At 42.4% G+C, this 25,379-nt stretch overlaps 1 protein-coding gene across 20 annotated transcripts in view; it reads right to left on the reverse strand.

Moving 5' to 3' along the window:
* Nucleotides 1-2,892: 2,892 nt before the first annotated feature.
* LOC145515096 (uncharacterized) overlaps nt 2,893-25,379 on the reverse strand; it is a 43,757-nt gene continuing 21,270 nt past the window's right edge. For 5 of the 20 annotated variants that reach the window (XM_081514632.1, XM_081514636.1, XM_081514629.1 and 2 more), the window contains 4 exons: nt 19,919-20,034; nt 19,341-19,423; nt 15,989-16,115; nt 2,893-8,045 (listed from right to left, as the gene is read on the reverse strand). In XM_081514632.1, the coding sequence (XP_081370758.1) occupies nt 5,788-8,045; nt 15,989-16,115; nt 19,341-19,355 (2,400 nt within the window). In that variant the 5' untranslated portion in view covers nt 19,356-19,423; nt 19,919-20,034 and the 3' untranslated portion in view covers nt 2,893-5,787. Of the gene's footprint in view, nt 8,046-9,413; nt 9,612-15,032; nt 15,120-15,988; nt 16,116-19,340; nt 19,424-19,918; nt 20,038-25,379 lie in introns of those variants that run through there. The other 15 variants (XM_081514637.1, XM_081514639.1, XM_081514638.1 and 12 more) reach the window with 9 other exon arrangements.

The following is a 25,379-nucleotide window of genomic DNA, read 5'->3' on the forward strand; positions in this document are numbered from 1 at the left end:
ACACAAAGAATCCTGCAGTATTTCATGGCTCAGCAACAACCTTTCAATACTAAGTGAATAAGTCAGAGAAAGACAAAGATACGACATCACTTATATTTGGAATCTGAAAAAAGATACCAATGAACTCATTTACAAAACAGAAACATCCGCTTGTATAGCACAGGGAGCTCTGCTCAATGTCATGTGGCAGCCTGGATGGGACACGAGTTTTGGGGAGAATGGATACATGCATATATGTGGCTGAGTCCCTTGACTGTCATTTATCCCGACCCCTTAAAAGATCTGAATCCTCTTGGGACCCAGCAGTACCCTACACCCATACCCACCTCACCCTGCCTCGTCTTTGCTCTTTTATTAAAATTTGAAAAGAGTAGGTTCACAATGTTGTGTTAGTATCAGGCATAGAGCAAACTGAATCAGTTATATTTAAAAAATTAATAGAGAGAAAAAAATCTTTAATGAGAACTGCATTCTTCTTTATAAAAGGTGTTCTTTTCATGCTTGTGATGGCATAGCTTCAAATACTTGACAAAAACTTGTATAATAATATATATAATTATATATTATATATAATAATTACATATAGTAATTATACTGCTACTGCTGCTACTGCTAAGTCAGTTCAGTCGTGTCCGACTCTGTGCGACCCCATAGATGGCAGCCCACCAGGCTCCGCTGTCCCTGGGATTCTCCAGGCAAGAATACTGGAGTGGGTTGCCATTTCCTTCTCCAGTGCATGAAAGGGAAAAGTGAAAGTGAAGTCACTCAGTCGTGTCCGACTCTTAGCGACCCCATGGACTGTAGCCTACCAGGCTCCTCCATCCATGGGATTTTCCAGGCAAGAGTACTGGAGTGGGGTGCCATTGCCTTATAGTTATATAATAACTATATAATATATAGTTGTCAATATTTCTTCAATGTACCAGTGCCAGTGAAGTTGCTCAGTCGTATCAGACTCTTTGTGATCCCATGGACTGTAGCCTACCAGGCTCCTCCATCTATGGAATTTTCCAGGCAAGAGTACTGGAGTCAGTTGCCATTTCCTTCTCCAGGGGATCTTCCTGACCCAGGAATCGAACCCAGGTCTCCTCCATTGTGGGCAGACGCTTTACTGTCTGAGCTACCAGGGAAGCCCAATGTAATGGAACATCAAATTACTATATGACCATTTGAGGGTAATTAGGCAATTTACTTTAAAAAAAAATTGTAGTCCATTTTTCTCTTTTCTTTGTTGTCTGTTTGGAAGCACTGTCACATGTGAACAACAAAGCAGAGTAGAATTCATTTTCACCAAAATTATCAACTATGCACTATTTGTAAATATTTCGGTGTATTAACTGTAAATATTTCTGTGTATTAACTCAAGTCCTAAAGGAATTGTCTGTCTTCATAGTTATAGGGTACCTACCATGTCCCATCATTGTCTTATGTATGTGCATTTTCATGTTCTAAAAGTCTCAAAACAACCCACGGATGTGGATTTGTTAGAGTAAGGCAGGAAAGAAATGTAAACTAAACAGTAAATCTGGGTCACAACATACGGACAGAAAAAAATTACGCTAAGGAAAAACTACTGAAAAAACAAATAGGGTGGTGTGATTTGAAACAATAGCACTGAAACATGTATTGCCATATGTAAAACAGATAGCCAGTGAAGTCTGATGTATGAAGCCGGGCGCCCAGAGCCCGTGCTCTGTGAAGACCTGGACAGACAGGGTGGGGAGGGAGGTGGGTTCAGAAAGGAGGGGAGATATGTATGCCTATGGCCAACTTGTGTTGGAGAGCAAAAACCATCACAATATTGTAAAAAAAAAAATTTTTTTTAAATACATATAAGAACGAACAATAGAGCATATTCCTTACTTCATGTGACAACAGGACTTTTAATATCCTCTGGACTTCTATTTATTACCTAATAAATATTTCCCAACATTAATGTTCCTAATGTTCTTAGGCTAGTGTAAAAATGTCACAGGCAATAGACAGTAAATAGCAATTTATCTGTCTAGTAAAATAGATTAATAGTAATTTAAACCATCTTCAACACCATATATAACAATAGAAAATGTGTACAGCAGGAAAAGGAATGTAATAAATTCAAAGCACGAGTAAACATTCAGTGTTTTGTTAAACAGTCTCACAGTGTTTTTTTGATGTTTGACTACTGACATCTTTAGACTTTATTTGGTGGCATCTTGTTCCAGTGGGTGACTGCAAAGTAACAAGTAAACGATGGGGACTGAACATATGAAATTTCTAGTTTAGCAAACAAAAAAAGTTCCATCATATAGTGTGCCTTCTAAATTATTTCCAGGGCTTCCCTGGTGGCTCAGCAGTAAGGAATTCGCCTACCAATGCAGTAGACAAGGGACTGATAATTCCTGGTCTGGGAAATTCCCATATGCTGTAGAGCTCCTGACCTCATGAGCCGCAATTATTCAGCCAATAAGCAAAAAAAAAAAATTTTTTTTTTTCAGAATGCTCCAAGCTCCAAAAGACATGTCACTTTTACCCTTATTTCCAAAGTTTATTTCCTAATTTTTGCATGTTTATTATTCCTATTTTCACTTCATGTAAATCAAGCACATACTTTTAGTTTTATTTGAGCACAAAAGGTAACATTGGGAAATATCATACAGTGCACATATAAACGGGGGTAGGTTTTACAGGGCCAGAATCTATAATTGCTCCACTATGGACAAAGTGTGGAGAGAATAACTCAAGTGTGTATTGTTAGTATATAACCCCAAAATTGTCTATTTGATTTCACCATGGAAAGAAACTTAGAGATTCTTTCAACCTTGAGAGTCTTTGCTGCATTGCTAGTTTCTGTTATGAAGTACTGAGGTGGATTAAAACTGTGTTGTTGGAAGAAACATGACCCATTCAGAGTTATGGAAAAAATGATGCAAACTTTATTAAAGCACAAGACTTATGATACATTCTGAATAAAACAAAGGCACATTGTAAATGGCAGCAGGTAATGATAAAGCAAATACATGCACATCTTCTTTCTGGTTCTTTTGATTAACATTTTTCAAGAAAACTGCTCTCTTCAATTTCCAAAAATAAGTTTCCATTAATCATTTACACACAACAGCAACTGCTAGTTAAGGGAGAAAAGGACCATTTCCCTGGTACTATTTCTCCCACACAATCAGTCCCCAGTAACTTGTCAACTCCCCTCCCATGAAAAGCCCTCAATGTCCAGCCTGCTCTTTGCATGGTCAGACAGTAGAGCATTCAGTCCTATAACCACGGTGACCTGTGTACAGAAGGGCACCCTGAACACAATCAGCATGCTGAGTCATGTCATGGTTTTACATGGTTCTCTCTCTCACTGATCCTAATTCACACACCACTGAATTTAATATCTCCAGTGTCCCTGTTTTACCAGGATAGATAGATATAAGTGAACCACACCTAATGAAGTCAGCCCCTTCATCTCACTGATTTCTTTGCAGAGACCATCATGAAAGTCTCTAAGAAAGCTGTAAGAATTTAACTTTCAGGAAATAAAGAACAATAATGTGACGTTCTCAAGAAAATTCAAGTAATTAAACACACACTAAAGATAATGGGCAATTTCCACATGTGATTAAGTTTCAACATACTTAATTATTCTGCAGTAATAGCGTAGGTTAGTGCTGGAGAACTGAAGATTTATTTATTCCTCAAATGAATTCTCTCTTCTGTGATCTGCTCTAAGAACTGTCACACAAGACGGCCAAATTCACTACAATTGTAACAATTCTCTCCAATATGAATTCTGGGGGGGAATCTTGAGGAAATATTGTTTTCTTATACATGTTTCCAAATTCGGTATAGTGTACAGTTTCTGACACACGTGAATCACTTCATTATGCCCATGCTATGAATATTTCATGGAACAGACTACACAATATTCACTACCTGTCCAAGTTTGCTCTCCATATATATTCTCTCACGTTCCACAGTTTTGATCTTTGAGTTAAAGCTTCAGTGTGCACATTACTTTTGTGTGGTTTCTCGGAAAGACATATATTCTGAAGTCTAGTGCACTCTGAACCCTCCAGAAAGCCCTTGCCCGTCCATTTCCAAGACTCCTCTTCACTATGGAGTCTTGTCTAATGCTTCAACTCAAGGTGAAAATTTTCCCACTCCCATTGCATTTGAGCATCGCTCCAGAATGTTCCCGAACTTGGATGTTTGGTAAAATCCTTCCCACAAATATTACATTTGTGTGGTTTAACTCCAGGATATATATACTTACACACCTAAACAGTGAGCAGTAACTGTGAAAACTCCATGAAGCTTAAAGTAAAGTATAAAACTGCTGAAGTATAAAGTATTTGGTGAATCCTGAGTTTAAGGCAGTACCTAAAAGTCTTGCCATATTCTGTACACTGGTAACGTTCTCTCTAGCATGGATCATCTGATGGCTAATGCAATGTGAGCCCCAAGTAAAGGTTTTACACACTCATGTCACTTGTAAGCTTTCTCTCCAGAATGACTTCTTTACTGAATCCTGACTTAGGATTGTCGTCTAAAAGCCCTGACACACTCATTACATTGATATAGTTTCTATTCAGTGTGAATATTCTCAAGAAGCCTAAGGTGTAAACACCTGACAAAAGCCTGGACACACTGATTACATTCAGATGGTCTCTCCAGTCCATCACCTGATGTCTTTTGAGGCCTGAATGCCACCTGAAGGATTTGCCACACTCTTACATTTGTGTCTCTGCATTATGAATTCTCTGCTGATGGGAAAGATGAGACCTGTTATTGAAGCCCTTGCCACACACATTATATTTACATGATTTCCTCCAATCTTAATGTTGAGATTGGAGGGACGGACCGTGCTCTAAATGTATGGATTCTCACCAGTATGAATTTTCTCATGTTTTGTAAATAACTGAATGCCTTCCAAAAGACTTACCACATGCACTACGTGGGTAAGATTTCCATTCAGAATTAGTTACGTGATGGTTAGTTACGTCTGAACACAGAACCAAAGCTTTGCCCCACCTACCACATTCATGAGGTTTCCTCTAGTTTGACTTTTCTGAGGGTCAAAAAGTTGATATACTTTATGACTGAAGGGTTTGTCATATGAATTCCATTTATGTGGTTTCCCTCCTGTATGAACTGCCCAACGGTCAGCTGAGGCTAAACATGCACTAGAAGCTTGACCGTATTTCTTTCCTTTGTATGGTTTCTGTACAGTATGATTTCTTTGATTAATTATAAGGCCGGAACTCTGACTAAAGGCTTTGCTACATTCATTACACTGCACTAAAATGTTTCTCGTAATTGTTGTTATTTGTAACGTTTTTCTCCACTATGAATTCTCTGATTTCTTAGATGGTCATTTCAAGCACTGCCCACATACATCACATTTCTATGCTGTCTCTCCTGTATGAACTGCATGATGATGAGGCTAGCTGTGCAGTAAAACGTTTGTCAGAATGGTTACGTTTGTAAGGTTTCTCTCCAGTATGAATTCTCCAACTAACTGCAAGGTTTGCATTTAAAGGCCTTGCCACTGAGATCACATTTATATGGTTTCTCTCCAGTATGAATTCTCTGATGAATTCCAAGCTGTGGGTTTCCAGTAAAGCATCAGCCACACACAACACATTTACACAGTTTCTCTCCAGTATGAATTCTTTGACGAAATGCAAGGTTTGTCGTTTGACTAAAGGCCTTGCCACATAGATCATTATTTATATGGTTTCTCTCCAATATGTTTCCAGTGAACTGCAAAGACCTGCAACTGAAGACTTTGCCATGTAAATTACATTTCTACACTTTTCCTCCTGTATGAACTGCCTGACAGCAATTTAAGGATGATTGTGCACTAAAATGTTTGTCCCGATTGTTATATTTGTAAGGTTTCTCTCCAGTATGAATTCTCTGATGAATTACACGGATTGAATTTCGACTAAAGGCCTGTCCACACATATCACATTTATATGGTTTCTCTCCAGTATGAACTCTCCGATGAACTACAAGCCTTCCATTTACACTAAAGGCCTTGCCACATACATCACATTTACATGGTTTCTCTCCAGTATGAATTCTCCGATGAACTACAAGGCCTGTAGTTCGACTAAAGGCCTTTCCACACGTATCACATTTATATGGTTTCTCTCCAGTATGAACTCTCCGATGAACTATAAGCCTTGCATTTACACTAAAGGCCTTGCCACATACATCACATTTATATGGCTTCTCTCCGGTGTGAATTCTCTGATGAACTACAAGTCTTGCATTTACACTAAAGGCCTTGCCACATACATCACATTTATATGGTTTCTCTCCGGTATGAATTCTCCGATGAATAACAAGTTTTGACTTTTGGGTATAGCCACGGCCACATACTTCACATGTATATGGTTTCTCTCCAGTATGAAGGGTCTGATGAACTGTACACCTTCCTTTTTGACTAAAGGCCTTTCCACACACATTACATTTATATGGTTTCTCTCCAGTATGTACTCTCTGATGAAGTACAAGCCTTGAATTTAGACTAAAGGCCTTGCCACATACATCACATTTATATGGTTTCTCTCCAGTATGAACTCTCCGATGAATTACAAGTATTGACTTTCGAGTATAGCCACGGCCACATACTTCACATGTATATGGTTTCGCTCCAGTATGAAGGGTCTGATGAACTGTACGCCTTGCTTTTCGACTAAAGGCCTTTCCACACACATCACATTTATATGGTTTCTCTCCAGTATGTACTCTCCGATGAACTACAAGACTTGAATTTACACTAAAGGCCTTGCCACATACATCACATTTATATGGTTTCTCTTCGGTATGAATTCTTTGATGAATTAAAAATATTGACTTTTGAGTATAGCCACGGCCACATACTTCACATGTATATGGTTTCTCTCCAGTATGAAGGGTCTGATGAAGTGCATGGGTTTCTTTGCGAGCAAAGGCCTTTCCACATACATCACATTTATATGGTTTCTCTCCAGTATGTACTCTCTGATGAACTACAAGCCTTGCATTTACACTAAAGGCCTTTCCACACACATCACATTTATATGGTTTCTCTCCAGTATGTACTCTCCGATGAACTACAAGCCTTGCATTTACACTAAAGGCCTTGCCACATACGTCACATTTATATGGCTTCTCTCCGGTATGAACTCTCCAATGAATTCCAAGGTGTGACTTTCGAGTATAGCCACGGCCACATACTTCACACGTATATGGTTTCTCTCCAGTATGAAGGGTCTGATGAACTGTATGCCTTGCTTTTCGACTAAAGGCCTTTCCACACACATCACATTTATACGGTTTCTCTCCAGTATGAACTCGCTGATGATGCTGAAGGTGTGTATGCTGTTTAAAGCAGTGGCCACATACATCACATTTATATGGTTTCTCTCCAGTATGATTTCTCTGATGAACTACAAGAGTCGATTTATCATTAAAAGCCTTACAACATATGTTACATTTATATGGTTTTCTTCCTGTATGGATTCTTTGATGTCTAGTGAGTTCTGAGTCCTGAAGAAACATTATATCACACTCATTACATTTGTAGGATTTTTTCTTGTGTGCTTCCTGGTCTGGTGTCAGTTCTGAGGGATGCGTGACAGCACTCTCATGTTTATGAGAATTGCCTCTGCGGACACTACGAGTTCTCCGAGGTGGCAAACCTGAGGCGCTACTGTTGATGTTCGCCACAACCTGACGACTTTCAGAAACTGTCCCTTCGGATTCAAGTATCTGCAACTGATCTTGAAAGCTTGATCCATGCCTTTCCACAGGCTTATTTCCCACATCACTTCTACTATCATGATCTCTTCTATTGGTGAGATTTTTGTTATGTGATATAGAGGTTCCTCTGTCATTTCTTTCATCATCTGTCCACAGACACTCAAAATCATGCATATTTTCCTGTATCTTTCTGAGAAAAGAATCTTCCATTTCATGGCTTTCGGCTGTTCCAAACACCACTCTTTGAAAAATTTCTTCTTTACCACTGTTTCCTTTTGCCTGTAATTTCTTGATCATACGTATTTGAGACACATCTACAAAATATAAAAACCATATGCATTCTATCAATTACAATTCATAAATAAATAGTTTCATGCTGAATACATGGTATTATACCAAAAGGCATATCCATGCTGAACAGAATTACGCATCTTCCCAATGATGATCTTAAAAATATTTGAAACGCCAAACAGAACTCTTTAAAAACAAAAGAGCAATCACATGTAATCCAAATTAATTTTAGGGTAGCCATTAATTTTTTCCAAACTCATGTCAGTTCTCAAAGAAAAGGGTATTTTTGCACCATGACTTCTAAACTCATTCTACTTGGTAGTAAACACACTGCTGTCTCATAATTGAGGAGAAAATATAGCATATTGTACACACTTTATGCACACTTATACATAAGTAAATGGTAAAGAACACACAGGGCTATGTAGGTGACTTGGTAGTAAAGAATTAGCCTGCCAATGCAGGAGACATAGGATAGGGAGCTTCAATCCCTAGGTGGGGAAGATCCCCTGGAGGAGGAAATAGTACCCACTGAACTATTCTTGCCTGAAAAAAATTCCATGGATGAGCAGCTTAGCAGGCTACTGTCCATGAGATCACAAAGAGTCAGAGAGAACAATCGACTGAGCAACTATTCATTAACAGGCTGCTACTGCTAAGTCGCTTCAGTCGTGTCCGACTCTGCACGACCCCATAGACGGCAGCCCAACAGGCTCTCCCGTCCCTGGGATTCTCCAGGCAAGAACACTGGAGTGGGTTGCCATTTCCTTCTCCAATGCATGAAAGTGAAAAGTGAAAGTGAACTCGCTCAGTCGTCTCCAACTCCTAGCGACCCCATGGACTGCAGCCTACCAGGCTCCTCCATCCATGGGATTTTCCAGGCAAGAGTACTGGAGTGGGGTGCCATTGCCTTCTCCACATTAACAGGCAATACACTGCAATGGTAAATAATTCAAAAGAAGCACTTTAACGAGTAATGGAAAACATAAACAGCAGTTGACAACTGTTCAGGAAATTCCCTACAATAATGTGAAAAAAAAAAAAAAAACTTTTCTAAATACCTCTTATAAATCTATCAGTAGATAGACGTATAGGCATTTTATGACATTGACAAGTGGTTCATGTCAGTTACATTGCATAATACATAAAGACCATCATCTTTAAATAACAAAATATTAATAAATGAAACATTCTCTACTTAAAGAACAGTCATTCAGTACAGCAATTCCCTATCTATATAGTAACTTTAACCTACTCAGTTCATTGGTTCTAAGATACATGTCAAGGAACAAGCTTTGGGGCCTCCCTTCTGGCTCAGAAGTAAAGAAACCACCTGGTAATTAACGCAGGGCACAAGGGTTCCATCCCTCATCCGGGAAGTTCCCACATACCTTGGAGCAACTAAGTCTGTAGGCCACAACTCCGTGTTCCAGAGTTCAGGAGTCACAACTACTGAGCACAGGCATAGAGCCCATACACTGTAACAAGAGAAGGCATTCGAGTGAGAGGTCCGTGCACTGCAGCTGGAGAGTAGCCCTTGCTTGCCACAAGCAGCAAAAAGCCCCTGAAGCAACAATGACCCAGTGCAACTAAAAACAAAAAACATTTAAAAAATGTAACGTACTGGTATGAAGAAAACCAGTATTATTTGAAAACTTATTAACCAGAGTCAGAGACAACACTCATAAAAATAAAAAGTAAAATAAAAACATACAAGATGTAAAGTAGACAAAGAGATGTCACAATAAGCAAGACAGGAAGTAAATATATTCTTTAAGCAAAAGTAATCTTTGAGGCAAATTCCCTGGTGTTCCAGTCATTAAGAGTACGCATATACACTGGAAGGGGCACAGAGTCCATCCAGGAATGGGGAACTAAGATACCACCTGCCACGTGGCTCAGCCAAAAAAAAAGTAACTTCTGACCTTTTCTGTAAAACAGGCAACATTCTATGCCATCTAACAGCACTAATGACCTCAATTTTACAAATAAAGGTAGTGGATTCACAGGGTTCCTGTACACAACTCCATGGAACATGAAAGTAAATGAGCAAAAGCCAGGACTCAAACCGAGACTTACAGGTTCATACATGCTCTGAACCACCAGGGCCCACTTGGGCAGAACAGAGGACAAAAAGTTACAGTGAACTCCAGGAGTGTAAAAAGAAAACTTCAGATCAGACACAAGAACTGACCTGTGTAATTGTGTTACTCAGCCATCCCTCTTGGAAATTGTTTCCAAGGCACCAACAATATATCAATTCAGGTCCTGTCCAAGAGAGGACCTCAATGTCCACTGTCCTTACAGGTTTCCTGAGTTACAATCACAGAAGATCCAAACCACATTCCTGTTATACACACCGCTGAAGGATGTGGCAAAAGAAGTAACAACAGGAACAGCTGAGGGCTCTGAACAGGAAGACAGGTTGAAGGCAGCTCTGTGTAGGATCTGAGACACCAAATGCAACTGAAGAGCTGCCAGTCTTTCCCTTCTTCCAATGAGGTCTCCCAAGTGAAGCAAATAGGAAGAGAACCAGGCTGGGTCCGAAATGATCTCTGGAGGTGTCAGCACTGTTCTACATGGACCAAAAAGCACGTATCCGATGGAATCCAGCACAGAAGGGGGACAAAGAGGAAATAGATCCCTTTGAAACACTTCATCACATGCTTCCCAAAGTCAAGCGACAACACTGACAGGAGTCAAACGACAGATTGTTACAGATCATAGAAAGACTTTGCCTTTTGGGACCTTTTTTCTTGGGGGCCCACTTTGCATAAAAACTCTTTTTTTTTTTCTAATTAAATCATTTTCTTCATTTAGAAACAGCCACCTATAAGTCAGACCTACTTTCTCCATAAAAAAATGCAATTTTCTGGTAGGAGACCAATGGGCTCCATGTTGAATGTCTTGAATGCTGTCATCTTCCCCTTTGCATTCCCTGAGATAAGAGATACGTGGGCTCCACTTGAGGAATTTACACCCAACAAAAACAGGATAAATAGACAGTTATTCTCTACTCTCAGGGAATAATTATGGCAAGGACAAAGAAAGGAAAAAACCCTGTTTGTTAAGGGAGATACTACACATGCCCAGAAAGGCTGCCTGGAGTCAAAACTCACAGGATAATTCCAGGGCATAATGAGTCTTGCTCCTCCCAGAAGCATGCACTTTGAGATTCAACTTGGCTAAGGTATGCATGCACACTCCAGGGAGGGTTCTGAGACAAACTGACCAGGGCGAATAAACAAGGTGATTGGCCTGAGGGAAGATGAAGACCCAGAAAACTGCCCCTTTGTAAAGAATTTACACTTCCCAAAGGCGTCTCTCTCTCTCTCTGAGGTTGCCCATGTGCCTTGCCACATGCACTTTTCCTTTCAATAAACTTTTTCCTTTACTCTTTATCTTCTGCCTCATGATCTGAATGTGTTCTTGACTAGGCAGGCCAGACTAGGGACCTTAGCCCTAAATGTTGGCTCCCGTGGTCCAGGGGTTAGGAGTCTCGATCTGGGAAATTAAGAACTTGCTTCCAGCTTCCGCTCGCTCCCACTCACTGCTGTGACTGTCCCAAATCAATTTCATTGCTCATACCTTTTGTTACTAAAAACACGGATCTTACTTTCCTTAAGCAACCATGAACTGTCCTTTATATTAGCATTTTGTAGAATGGTGACCATAAATACCAGTGATAGCTTCTAAAAACATTTGCTTTTTTATGGAGAACATCTCAGGGTAGCAGCAAACATATTCATTAATAATCCAAAATCTCTTTAGTTTCTCTGAGAGGAAATTATCAGTAATCAGTGCCTATGTGTGTGCTAAGTCGCTTCAGGCACGTACGATTCTTTGCAAACCCACGGAATGTAGCCTGCCAGCTCCTCCGTCCATGGGATTCTGCAGGCAAGAATACTGCAGTGGGTTGCCATTTACTTCTCCAGGCGATCTTTCCGACACAGGGATTGAACTCTCAGTAATCAGTGTAATACAATAAAATCATTACACAATTTGATGACTCATGTCTTAATTAGATGAGCAAACAAATGTTAATACTAGATATTTAATGTTGAATATTTCCCAGTTCATGTGCATCTGAAATTCATTTATATTAATTTCTTGTAACTGTTTGATTTGTAAATGCTTACTTTTTCTTTTTTAAAACCAACTGAATTAGATCTCACTTCCAAACTAGCCTCAGCAATATTATCCAAAAACAAAGACACACAGTGAGACATGCATAAATCCAGACACACAGATGGACAGAGACCATAGTTTTCTGCTTGAGATTTAAAATGTCTCTTTGACCTTTTTCTTTTCCCTTGGTTTGAAATTCTAATTTGCCCAAGGTTGAAGCCTCAGGCAAAGTGGATTATGTATTTCAAGGACTTGGTAAAGGTTGCTGTGCTAAACTGCTTCAGTCACACCCGACTATCTGTGATCCCATGGACTGTATCCCGCTAGGCTGCTCTTTCCATGGGACTCTCCAGGCAAGAACACTCTGGTGGGTTGCTAGTCCCTCCTCCAGGGGATCTTCCTAACCCAGGATCAAACCCACCTTTCCCACATGTGCAGGCGGGTTCTATACCATTAGAGTCATCTGGGATGCTCTGGTAAAGGTTAACTTCAAGCTTTTTTCTAGGCTAGCTGTCTCAACGAGTTAGTTGCTTTTAACTCCATATGCAAAAAGAACCGGTTGTGCACTTTCAAAGAGAAAAAAAAAATTCATTTTAACCAGTTTTCTCCAGAGTCTAGAGAATATCACAGCTATCCTATGTTAAAAAAGTTACCTTTCCTTTCTACAGTCATAGTTTTGTAGCTAAAATACAGACCAAATAGTGCTCAAATTGACTGTGATAACGGGCAGATGGGCTGATAAAAATCTTGGATTGTTGCTCTGGGGAGATGGGGGTCTTGGATTGTTCAGAAGAATCTGAGGGGGTAAAGAAACTCCCTAGAGTGGGGGAAGCTGGGCTCATCCTCCCCCCTAAGAGACAGGGGAAGTCAGAAGGGGACCAGCTCATGGAGAGGGAGACAGAGGGGTTGGGAGGGGTGAAAGGCCACAACAGGACAGAGAACGGAGCGAGAAAGGGCAGTGGGGGACACTACTGGAGCTGTGGGCCGGCTCAATAGAGAGCCGACTTAAAAAGTGAGGATTTGAGCAGCCAAAATATAATTTTGACACTGTAATATGGACAAACATCCTCACTAGTTGCATAATTGTTTCTCCAGTAACTTCTCTAAGACAGTTTTAAGTTTGCTTTATGTACCTCACGGTAGGAGACAGGAGGATCCAGCCTCTCATCCAGCAGGGCAGATTCTTATTCTTTCTCAACTGACGAGAGTTAGAAACATTCAGTAACTTCTAAGGGTTCAGCCCTGTTTAATTTATGGTTCCAATTCTCACACAATCCAGAGAAGATGTCCCATGTATTAGCTAATGAGTAATAAGGTGAATCTTTCCATCTGGGAATAAAACGTCACCACCTTAATCTCTTGCTTCTTAAAGAGTGGCGTTTTGTCTCACAAATCCTGCTCACAGCGCCAATTAATGCCTTGCCAAAAGTTTTCACTTTCATCTCAGGTTCCAAGGATTTGTTAAGAAAAGAAGCCACTCGTTCTATACAAATAAATATTCCAATATTTATTAGAGAATTATCTACCTGACTGTCAATATACTAATCCAACCAGTCCATCCTAAAGGAGATCAGTCCTGGGTGTTCATTGGAAGGACTGATGTTGAAGCTGAAGCTCCAGTACTTTGGCCACCTGATGCGAAGAGCTAAGTCATTTGAAAAGACCCTGATGCTGGAAAAGACTGAGAGCAGGATGAGAAGGCGAGGACAGAGGATGAGATGGTTGGATGGAATCACCGACTCAATGGACATGAGTTTGGGTAAACTCTGCAAGTTGGTGATGGACAGGGAAGCCTGGCGAGTTGCGGTTCATGGGGTCGCAAAGAGTCGGACATGACTGAGCGACTGAACTGAACTGAAAAGACAAGGAAATAGAAACAGCAGAGGATACATCACCAAACTGGCTTCTGACCAACATCCAGACTGGAACAGCCCTGGGAAGTCCCAGGACACAGCACATCTGGAGTCTCAATTGGGTTAAGGTCCCAGGCAGCGTGTCCACTCCATGGGTGAGGCTTTAACATTGCAGTTCGGGGTTCCTACTTATCATCCCAGGATGCAAACTGATGTCATCAATCTGTGAGCAAACAGCAGCTCTGGTTTCACATTAATCCTGTTTGTTTTGTCTTATGAAACTTGGATGTTCCGAAGCCTGGGGCTTCAGTTGGTCAGAGCCTCTTTGAATAATCTCAAGGGTGAACAATCTCAAGATTTGTGTCCTAACTGATCTCTGGTGCTGCAAGCCTTGCACTCACAGCAGGCAGTCAGGGTACTCACAGTCAGGGTGTGTCCAGGCAGGTTGGAGGCAAGCACAGAGGAATGCACTGCTTTGTCTTGAAGCCTTAACAGGACTATTTAATTTCCCTAACACCCTGGTGGCCGCATGGTAAAAAGTTAGCTTGCCGACGCGGGAGACATGGGTTCGACCCTTGTTTTGGGAAGATCTCACATGCCAGGGAGCAACTAAGCTGATGAAGGACAGATACTGAGCCTGTGTAGTGAAACTGCTGAAGCCTGTGTGCCTAGAGCCGGTGCTCCACAACAAAAGAAGCCACCGCAATGAGAAGCCATGCGCTCTGCAAGCAGAGAGTAGCCCCAACTCGTCTCAAATAGAGAAATGGCCATACAGGAAATAGACCCAGTACAGCCAGAAGAAAAAAACCAAAAGGCCTTGCCTTTGTCTCTGTGGGCACTACAGCACCACTGGAGGGTGATGTACATTTCACACGTCAAAGAACAGAGCAGGAAGTTGAAGAGAAGAAAAGTCTCCTGTGAGAGTTCACAAACACTAAATATCTGTTTTCTCACAGAACCCTCCCACTTCATGAGTTTCCCAAACATGATGAATGGTGTGGCTTCCTCTCTATCCTTGTGACAGCTGACCTGGGATCACACTGTTGATTCTTTCCCACTCATCTGATTTTCTGCTATTAGCACCTCATTCTCCACAATTCAGGGATCTTCCTCGTGCTACAAAAATAGAGTTATGATTCAGGTCAGAATCAGAAATTCCTGCTCAGAAGAAATGCCATATACTTGGCTTCTTCCAGAATCCAAACTTTCTTTTTTTAAAATAAATGCATTTGCTATTTTTAATAATTTTGTTTATTCATTTATTTTGGCTGGAGTGAGTGGTCATTGCTGCTTGGACTTTTCCCCAAGTTGGGCAAGTAGGGGTTACTCTCCAGCTGCAGTGCACGGGCTTCTCATTTGCTTTGCCTTCTCTTGGGTGCACAGGCTTCAGTAGCTGTCCCATGTGGGCTTAGTAATTGCAGCTTCCAGGCTCTAGAGTGTTGCTTTAGTGGTTCTGGCCCACGGGCTTAGCTGCTCTGTGACATGTGGGATCTTCCAGACCAGGGATCGAACCTGTGTCTCCTGCATTGGCAGGTGGAGAATCCCAGCTCTTCTGTCAGTCAAGAAGTGAGGACATTACAGATGGACAGAAAAGTATTTCACAAATTACTTTACTATTTGCCTCCTTCTGAATCCACAGGGAACAGTATAATATACAGTATAGTATGTATCAGGTATCTAGTTCCTTTCCAAGAGTTACTGAACCAAGAACACAGGGGTATGAAACAGGCAACTGGATATTTCAAAGTTTAAATCAGCTTTATAAATACTCAAGTTCTGGAAAAACTCTTTGTGTATCACACAGTGGGCAGGTCACCAGAAGAGAAGACAAGTTTAAACTCCTGATGCCAACCACAAAGCCTTACATGTTTGAGTGAACAAGGCTTTCAGCTCAGTCAAGAAAAACAGGGCTCCCAAGAGACAGAGAGGGAAAATGCAGAGATACCCCAAAGTACATCCCTACTTCAGAGGGAAGTGATCCTCACCCACAGACAGCAGGTTCCTGAGGGTCTCCACCATCACATCCTTGTACAAGGTCCTCTGGGCAGGGTCCAGGCATTCCCACTCCTCGGGAGTGAAATCTATGAACACATCCTTGAAGGTCAACTGTGCCTGAAATGAAAACACATTTCACCAACAGGCCCTGAGGAGGGTTCTTATTTTCACAGAAAAGGAGAAGAAGTGAGACAGGTAAGGTCAATTCAGCTGAAGTAATATTCTGATAGATCCATGCAAATCTATATGGAGCAAATTGTTGCTCTCTAATTTAATTTCCTGTTTTTTCATAAGAGGATGATATCCTCCAATCAACATGAATTCATCACGTGTGAGGACAAGACATGAAAAATATATAAATTACAATCAACAATGGGTTGTCAATGCAGAAGTGTTACGTTCGACACACTGAGTGACATTCACTATTTAGCTGAGTTACACCAAGACTGGTGTCTTCAGAGACAACAAATCCACAGTGACTTTAAAAGAACACACACTGTGATAAGGATGTCATCATCACACTGACGGAGGCGTCTCAGCACTTCCTACACACTAAGCATCACTCTCAAGACTTTACACATGTGAAGTTGTCATCAACGTAACATCAACATTAGAGAAAGATCTGTGTCCATCTTACTGGGGAGAAAACTGTCACTCTAATAAATAGCTCCGATCAAACAGTTAAGAATTGAGGCAACAGCACCTGAGCTCAGGTGATTGGGAGAGACAACTGAACCGAAGGAATCAAAGAGTTAAGTAACACAACATAAAAGACTATCCACAGAGAGTTCCCTGAGAATACAGGAAACAAGTTCAAGGGAGCTGAAGTGCAATGGAGCAGCATAGTCACTGTACAGGGTCACCCCCTCTACCCGCCAACCCACACAATGTCAATAATCTGACTACTATTTATATTATTCATGTAATGAGGTAGAAAATATTAAAGGCCATGTAATACACACTTAAGATACAACTGTAACTGCTTTAAGCATTAAAACCGTATTTATAAAATGGTTTTGTAATAAAATCATGGAGTTACATATCCATGCACTCATGCATGCACATGGAAACACACAATTGATTGAAACAAGAGCTGTCTTTTATTTTTTTCTTTCATTCAATCAAAATTTAGTGAGCATCAACTCTGTGTCCCAAACTGGGAATACAGCAGTGAACATGATGCAGATTACAAACTAGCAGCCAGCCGGCCAATTACATCCACAATTTTAACATCATTATTGTAATAAGTGCTCTGAAACAGGCCTGGTGCTAAGAGAAGATTTAACAGAAAGTCTTGACCTACATCAATAAATCAGACAAGGTCTCTGTGAGGAAGAAACACTTAGGATTGGCAAGGTGGGAAATGGAAGAGTTTTGTAAGCAGAGAGAAGAGCCTGAGTGCCGGTTCTGACGCAGGAAGATATTTACTGAACAGAAAACCAGCCAGTGTGACTGCAACATAGGGAATGAAGACGGGGTGATGCCAGGTAGAGGCTGATTTCTGTAAGGTCTATAAATTGAGGACGTTATTTCAAAAGCAACTGGACATCACTTAAGAATCTGCAGGAGGCAAGTTAGAGATTTAGGTTTGTTTTTCAGCACTCACTCTGCTAGGTGAGGAGGAGGTTGTTCAGTTGGCTCAGTCATGTCAGACTCTTTGGAAGCCCATGAACTGTAGCCTGCCAGGGTCCTCTGTCCATGGGATTCTCCAGGCAAGAAAACTGGAGTGGGTGGCCATTCCCTTCTCCTATTCATGTGTATTTTAGCATCTTTAGGACATTAAAAATGAATCAAATGTATTTCAGTAAGTTTGTTAACATTCTATTTCCTTTTTACAGCTTATTTGGTTTGGTTATGCTGGGCCTTCGTTGCTGTGATCCAGCTCTCTCTACTTGTGGCTGTAGTGCCCAGGCTTCTCATTGCAGTGGCTTCTCTTGTTTCGGAAGAGAAGCTCAAGCATGGGCTTCAGTAGTTAAGGATTCTAGGCTCTAGAGCACAGCCTCAGCAGTTTTTGGGCATTGGCTTAGTTGCTCTGCAGCATCTTCTAGGAATTGGGATGGAACCCGTGTACCTTACACTGGCAGGCACATTCCTATCCACTGTATCACCAGGAAAAGTCCTCAAGATTATCTCATACTATTAAAAACATAAAAAAGTAGTAGAAGCCGAAAATAATACACAAAATACTTTAATGTCAATCTGTATAAAATACCTGTATTTAAAAATAATACGAGGGCTTCCCTGGTGGCTCAGTGGTAAAGAGTCCATTGACCAATGTAAGAAACACAGGTTGTTGCCTGGTCCGGTAAGATCTCACACGCTGAGGGGCAACTAAGCCCGTGAGGCTCAATTTCTGAGCCAGAGGTACAGAGCCCAGGAGGTGAAACTACTGAAGCCAGCACGCTCTAGAGCCTGAGGTGTAAGACAAGAGAAGCCACGGCAATGAGAAGCATGCACACTGCAACTAGAGTGGCCACCACTCATCAGAATTAGATAAAAGCCATTACAGCAATGAAGAGTCAGTATAGCAAATAAATATATTTAAAAAATGATAATGTGATTTTATTCTTAATTTTAGGTATTCAGTTATTAACCAAACTCAAAAGTTTACTAGTTTATTCCAATAATAAAATATTAAATCACGATTAGTAAAGTTGGGGAATTCCCTGCCAGTCCAGTGGTTAAGATCCCACACTACCACTGAAGGGTTTCGAACCGCTACTCAGGGAACTAAGACCCTGCAAGCTGCACTGTGCAGCCAAAAAAGAAAGAAAAAAAGATTAGTAAACTTGATTTCATAGTTTAAATGAGATGATACAATGAAACACTCTCCAGCCCTGAGGTCTTTTTCTGATCTTTCCATTCGATTCTGAAACACTACGATTTTCAAGGAGGTCCTCATTTAGTTTTAAATGTACTATAAAAAGTGAGAACAAATTCCTCCTGGTTAGTTCCTTTTCCAGATTTTACCACATGCTGTGCATACTAACACCTGACTCCAGGTGCAGCTTCCTTACCCTGGTTGACAGAGAGCAGACAGGGCATCCAGATGGGCCCTCAGCAATCCCTGCTGCCCAACAGCACTGAGACCCCGTCTCCAACCCATGGGTGAGAAGCCCTGCCCAGGACGGTGCCCAGGGGAGCCTCCTCACAAGGGCCAGGTCACTGGGTCATGGGGAGACGGGATCTAAGTGAGGACGACAGACCCTGAGGGAAGGCCCCGGGTGAGTGTGCATGTACAGGAGTCAGACAGGACACTTCAGAGTCAGACAAGATTCGCGAGTCCAGAGAAGGGCATTTCAGGAAGGACAGACTGAGAATCCACTGAGAATATGACCTTACCTGAGAAAGAGCCATGCCTGACTCCTCTTCTTTCCTCTTCCTCCTCTTCTGGGCTTCCTCAGGCAACAGGAGTCTTCAGAGGTCTATCATGAAAGTGGAAAACATGCTGTTTAATGCTTAGAGCCAACACACCCCCTTCCTGAGCCCCAACCACACACACAGCGAAGCCCTCACCATGAGGAACAGACAATCCTCTGTGGCCACTGTCTCAGGAGGGACTCAGACGGTCAACTCCCGCACAGAGTCCAACATGGGACTTTCCCACACTTTCCCTCGGATCTCACTCCCCTCCTGGTAAGGCCTCATGCACACAGCAGCAGGGGCACCTCCGCTGACCCCACGATGCCCTTCAGGTCACAGAGCAGGCCCTGGCCCAGCCCCACTCAGAGCAGAGCACCCTCCCCTCCCCCAGGGCCCGATCTCAGTCTCAGAAGTGGAGGCTAAGAGCCCTGGTGCTCAATGTAGATCGGAATTATCTGCAGCCTGTGCACATTCCTGGGGTGAGGCCCCACAGAGAACCTGAGGAGCGTGTCTGATGGGGGAGAACTGACTAATGAAAGGATTATGTGTATACATACCACACACCATGTGACACGTGTACACTGTGAAATGTTTATCACAATCCATGAACCAACACATCCATCGCCTCCAAATCTCCATGTTCTTTGTGTGGTGACAACACTGACGACGTACTCTGCTGACAAATTCCCAGTATGCAGTAACAGAATAGGATTAACTACAGTCAGCATGCTGCACACACCTCCCCAGGACACACTCATTCTACAAGTCAAAGTCTGTACCTTTTGACCAGTATCTCCCCGTCCTCCCCATCTCCCAGCCCCAGATAACCACCGTCCCAGTGTCTGGTACTAGTGAGTTTCACTTTTTTTAGATTCCACATATAAGCAAGCACATATAATATCAGTCTTTCCCTGTTCACGTAGCATAACATTCTCTACATTCATCCAAGTTGTCCCAAGTGACAAATATCTCCATTTTTATGGGTGCATAATGTCATTATATGTGTGTGTGTGTGATAGCCTGCATGCATGTTACCAATCAGTACTTCCCTGGTAGCTCAGATGGTAAAGAATCTGCCGGCAATGCAGGAGACCCGGGTCGATCTGTGGGTCAGGAAGACCCGCTGCCAAAGGGAATGGCAGCCCACTCCAGTATTCTTGTCTGGAGAATTCCATGGACAAGGAGCCTGGAGGTTACAGTCCATGGAGTGGCAAAGAGTTCGATACGACTGAGTGACTAACACTGACTTAAACTTACATTTATCAGCCTGGATTCTTGGGCTCTTTAATCAACAGAAATAGTTAAGAGTTTGATGCATGATACAGGGCGCTCGGGGCTGGTGCACCGGGATGACCCGGAGGGATGGGATGGGGAGGGAGGTTGGAGGGCGGTTCTGGAAGGGGAAAACATGTACACCCATGGTGGATTCACGTCAATGTATGGCAAAACAAATACAATATTGTAAAGTTAAAAAATAGATAAATACACTAATTTAAAATTTAAAAAAACAAAAGAAATAGTTAAGGGACCAGAGGAGAAATTCAGGGAAGGCTTATTGGGCCTCCTGCAACATTAAAGCAGAGCACCACAAAGAAGCAGGTGCCCTCGCTCCTCTCAAAACCGGCATGCGAGCTGGCCCCTTAAATGTGGGTGAAGGGAGGCATGGATCAGTGGTTAAGGCCAGAAGGAAGCTGAGGATATCTGACCTCCGTCGGCCCCACTGCTGGTGCTGTGGGCAGGGATCACGGCCAGTGACCTCTTTTGCTTCTGGAGACTCAGAAATAACAGTTGGTTTGTGGCTCTTCCCTTTCTTATTGCTCAGTGGTTAAGAACCTGCCTGGGTATGCGAGAGATGTGGGTTCATTCACTGGTGGGGCACTAAGATCCCACAGGCGGTGGAGCAACCAAGCCCAAGCACCACAACTAGAGAGTCTGTGCACCGAAACCAAAGATCCTGCAGGACGCAGGCGAAGCCAAACACATAAACATTTTTAAAAATTCTGATCTTGCTTCTCTTGGATGTACAATCAGAAGTGAGACTGCGAAATTCTATGCATGTTCTGTTTTTAATCATTAGGCAACCTCCGTACTGAATGTCCAGAACAGGCTGCTGTGGAACTGATGGCTCTCGGATTCTAGGAACAATCCTTCCCTACATCATGTGATTCTATGGCCCCTCCCTATCGAAATCCTTCACCACCAAAGCCCTGGATCAGCTGTTTCCTCTTTGAGGCCGAAAGAAACTCCCAAACCTCCATCTGGTCCAACACACTCCCCAGATCCCAGTAATAATCCACCTATCCTGCTATGCAATCCCAAGAAGGTTCCAAGACTTAACAACTCCTGTGTTTATGATGGAACAATAACACAAGATGCTCAAACACAAACCAGACTCAAGACATTTTCTTATCACTCACAGTGACCCCAGCCAGCCTTGCTTCTTTCCTCCACAGGCGTGACTACAAGTTTCCCAAACCTGGACATGCAAACCTCAGTCACAGCATCTCTGTCCCAGGGAAACTGAGCTAAGACACTATGACACGCCCTGAGCTAAGACACGCCCACCATTCCATGCAGCCCATTAGCCATGAGCCCACATCCAGGTCCTCCAGCCAGAATTGAAAATGCCTTTGTCAACTGTTTCACATAACCCATGATCCCACAACTATGCTTATCTCTCTCACACACACACCCACCATTTATTCATTTCATCCAGAGGCCCACTGTTGCTACTGACAAGCTCCCCTTAACTTTCCTCCATTTTTCTACCTCTTCTCCAAGCATGGCTGAATAAGAGGGCTAAACAGCCAAGACTGGGACTTCCCTGGTGGTTCAGTGGTTAGGAATCCACCTGCCAATGCAGGGGACACAGGTTCCATTCCTGGCCCGGGAAGATTCCACATGCTGTGGGGCATTTAAGCCTGCAAGCCACAGCTACTGAAGCCTGCCTGCCCTAGAACCCACACTCTACAACAAAAAGCCACTGCGATGAGAAGCCTGCACACCGCAACTAGAGAGTAGCCCCTGCTCACTGCAACTAGAGAAAACCCACCCCAGCAATGAAGACCCAATGCAGCCAAAAATAAAAAAAATGTTAATTAAAAAAAGAAAAAAAGAGCAGAGACCTTTGGGTGTGGGTATCACAACAAAAATGCACCCTAGCTGCAAATCCACAAGCCCTAGGCACTTAGTATGGAGACCAAGAAGCTAGTGCTCTTGGGAAAACCTGTCAGCGACTGTAGACGTTATGCAATTGAGAGATGGTTGGTAAGGAAGTCACAAAGAGAGAGGTCCCATCTTACTGGCTCCTCTTCTCCATGCTCACAGCTAACTGGCAGATACCCCAGCTCATTGAGGGGGCTGGGGGATAGGGAGGTGTCTCCTTCATATACACTTAACTTCCAAACCTTTTGGCCACTCCAGACACAGTAAACTCAGCATCCCCTGCTCTGAGCAGATGAACTGCTGGAAGGCAAAACTGCTGTCCACGATGGCAACTGGTCCCTGGATGGACAGAGGTTACAAGACCTGGGGGCTGCAGCTGAGCAGTGACACAGCGGACTAAAACATGGGGACACCTCAAGACACTAGATCTATCAGGCTCCTTTGGACTCCCCACATCTTTTGCTTTTGAGGAATTAAGTGGCCACAGACACCTTCTTCCAACAACGCAAGAGAAGACTCTACACATGGATATCACCAGATGGTCAATACCGAAATCAGATTGATTATATTCTCTGCAGCCAAAGATGGAGAAGCTCTATACAGTCAGCAAAAACAAGACTGGGAGTGGACTGTGGCTCAGATCATACTCCTTATTACAAACTTCAGACTTAAATTGAAGAAAGTAGGGAAAATCACTAGACCATTCAGGTGTGACCTAAATCAAATCCCTTATGATTATACAGTGGAAGGGAAAAATAGGTTCAAGGGATTAGATCTGATAGACAGAATGCCTGAAGAACTATGGATGGAGGTTTGTGACACTGTACAGGAGGCAGTGTTCAAGACCATCCCCAAGAAAAAGAAATGCAAAAAGGCAAAATGGTTGTCTGAGGAGGCCTTACAAATAGCTGAGAAAAGAAGAGAAGCGAAAGGCAAAAGAGAAAAGGAAAGATATACCTATTTGAACACAGAGTTCAAAAGAATAGCGAGGAGAGATAAGAAAGCCTTCCTCAGTGATCAATGCAAAGAATTAGAGGAAAACAATAGAATAGGAAAGACTAGAGAACTCTTCAAGAAAATTAGAGATATCAAGGCAACTTTTCATGCAAAGATGGGCACAATCAAGGACAGAAATGGTATGGACTTAACAGAAGCAGAAGATATTAAAAAGAGGTGCCAAGAATACACAGAAGAACTACAGGAAAAAAGATCTTCACGACTCAGATAATCACGATGGTGTGATCACTCACCTTGAGCTAGACATTCTGGAATGCGAAGTCAAGTGGGCCTTAGGAAGCATCACTACGAACAAAGCTAGTGGAGGTAATGGGATTCCAGTTGAGCTATTTCAAATCCTGAAAGATGATGCTATGGAAGTGCTGCACTCAATATGCAGGCAAATTTGGAAAACTCAGCAGTGGCCACAGGACTGGAAAAGGTCAGTTTTCATTCCAATCCCAAAGAGAGGCAACACCAAAGAATGCTCAAACTACTGTACAATTGCACTCATCTCACACACTAGCAAAGTAATGCTCAAAATTCTCCAAGCCAGGGTTCAACAGGATGTGAACTGTGAACTTCCAGATGTTCAAGCTGGTTTTAGAAAAGGCAGAGGAATCAGAGATCAAATTGCCAACATCCGCTGGATCATTGAAAAAGCAAGCGAGTTCCAGAAAAACATTTAATTCTGCTTTATTGACTATGCCAAACCCTTTGACTGTGTGGACCACAACAAACTGTGAAAAATTCTGAAAGAGATGGCAATACCAGACCACCTGAACTGCCTCTTGAGAAACCTGTATGCAGCTCAGGAAGCAACAGTTAGAACTGGACATGGAACAACTGACTGGTTCCAAACAGGGAAAGGAGGACGTCAGGGCTGTATATTGTCACCCTGCTTATTTAACTTCTATGCAGAGTACATCATGAGAAACGCTGGGCTGGAGGAAGCACAAGCTGGAATCAAGACTGCCAGAAGAAATATCAGTAACCTCAGATACACAGATGACACCACCCTTATGGTAGAAAGCGAAGAACTAAAGAGCCTCTTGATGAAGCTGAAAGTGGAGAGTGAAAAAGTTGGCTTATAACTCAACATTCAGAAAACTAAGATCACGGCATCCAGTCCCATCACTTCATGGCAAATAGATGGGGAAATAATGACAAGACTTTATTTTGGGGGGCTCCAAAATCACTGCGGATGGTGACTGCAGCCATGAAATTAAAAGATGCTTGCTCCTTGGAAGAAAAATTATGGCCAACCTAGACAGCGTATTAAAAAGCAGAGACATTAGTTTGTCAACAAAGGTCCATCTAGTCAAAGCTATGGTTCTTCCAGTAGTCATGTATGGATGTGAGAGCTGGACTATAAAGAAAGCTGAGTGCTGAAGAATTGATGCTTTTGAACTGTGGTATTGGAGAAGAATCTTGAGACTTCCTTGACTTGCAAGGAGATGAAACCAGTCAATCTTGAAGGAAATCAGTCCTGAATATTCATTGGAAGGACTGATGCTGAAGCTGAAACTCCAATACTTTGGCCACCTGATGTGAAGAACTGACTCATTAGAAAAGACCCTGATGCTGGGAAAGACTGAAGGCAGGAGGAAAAGTGGACAACAGAGGATGAGATGGTTGGATGGGGTTGCTGACTCAATGGACTTGAGTTTGGGTACACTCTGGGAGTTGGTGATGGATAGGTAGGCCTGGCGTGCTGCAGCTCATGGGGTCGCAACGAGTCAGACATGACTGAGCAACTGAACTGAACATCTTTTGCTTTTTAGGAATCAAATGTCCACATGGGGTCAAAGAGTTGAAATGTCCAGAAGAGATACGGGAACCATCACCACCTACCCT

This window comes from Giraffa tippelskirchi, chromosome 7 (genome assembly GCF_054371585.1).
Source record: "Giraffa tippelskirchi isolate mGirTip1 chromosome 7, T2T-mGirTip1v1.2.pri, whole genome shotgun sequence".
NCBI classification, from domain to species: Eukaryota; Metazoa; Chordata; class Mammalia; order Artiodactyla; family Giraffidae; genus Giraffa; species Giraffa tippelskirchi.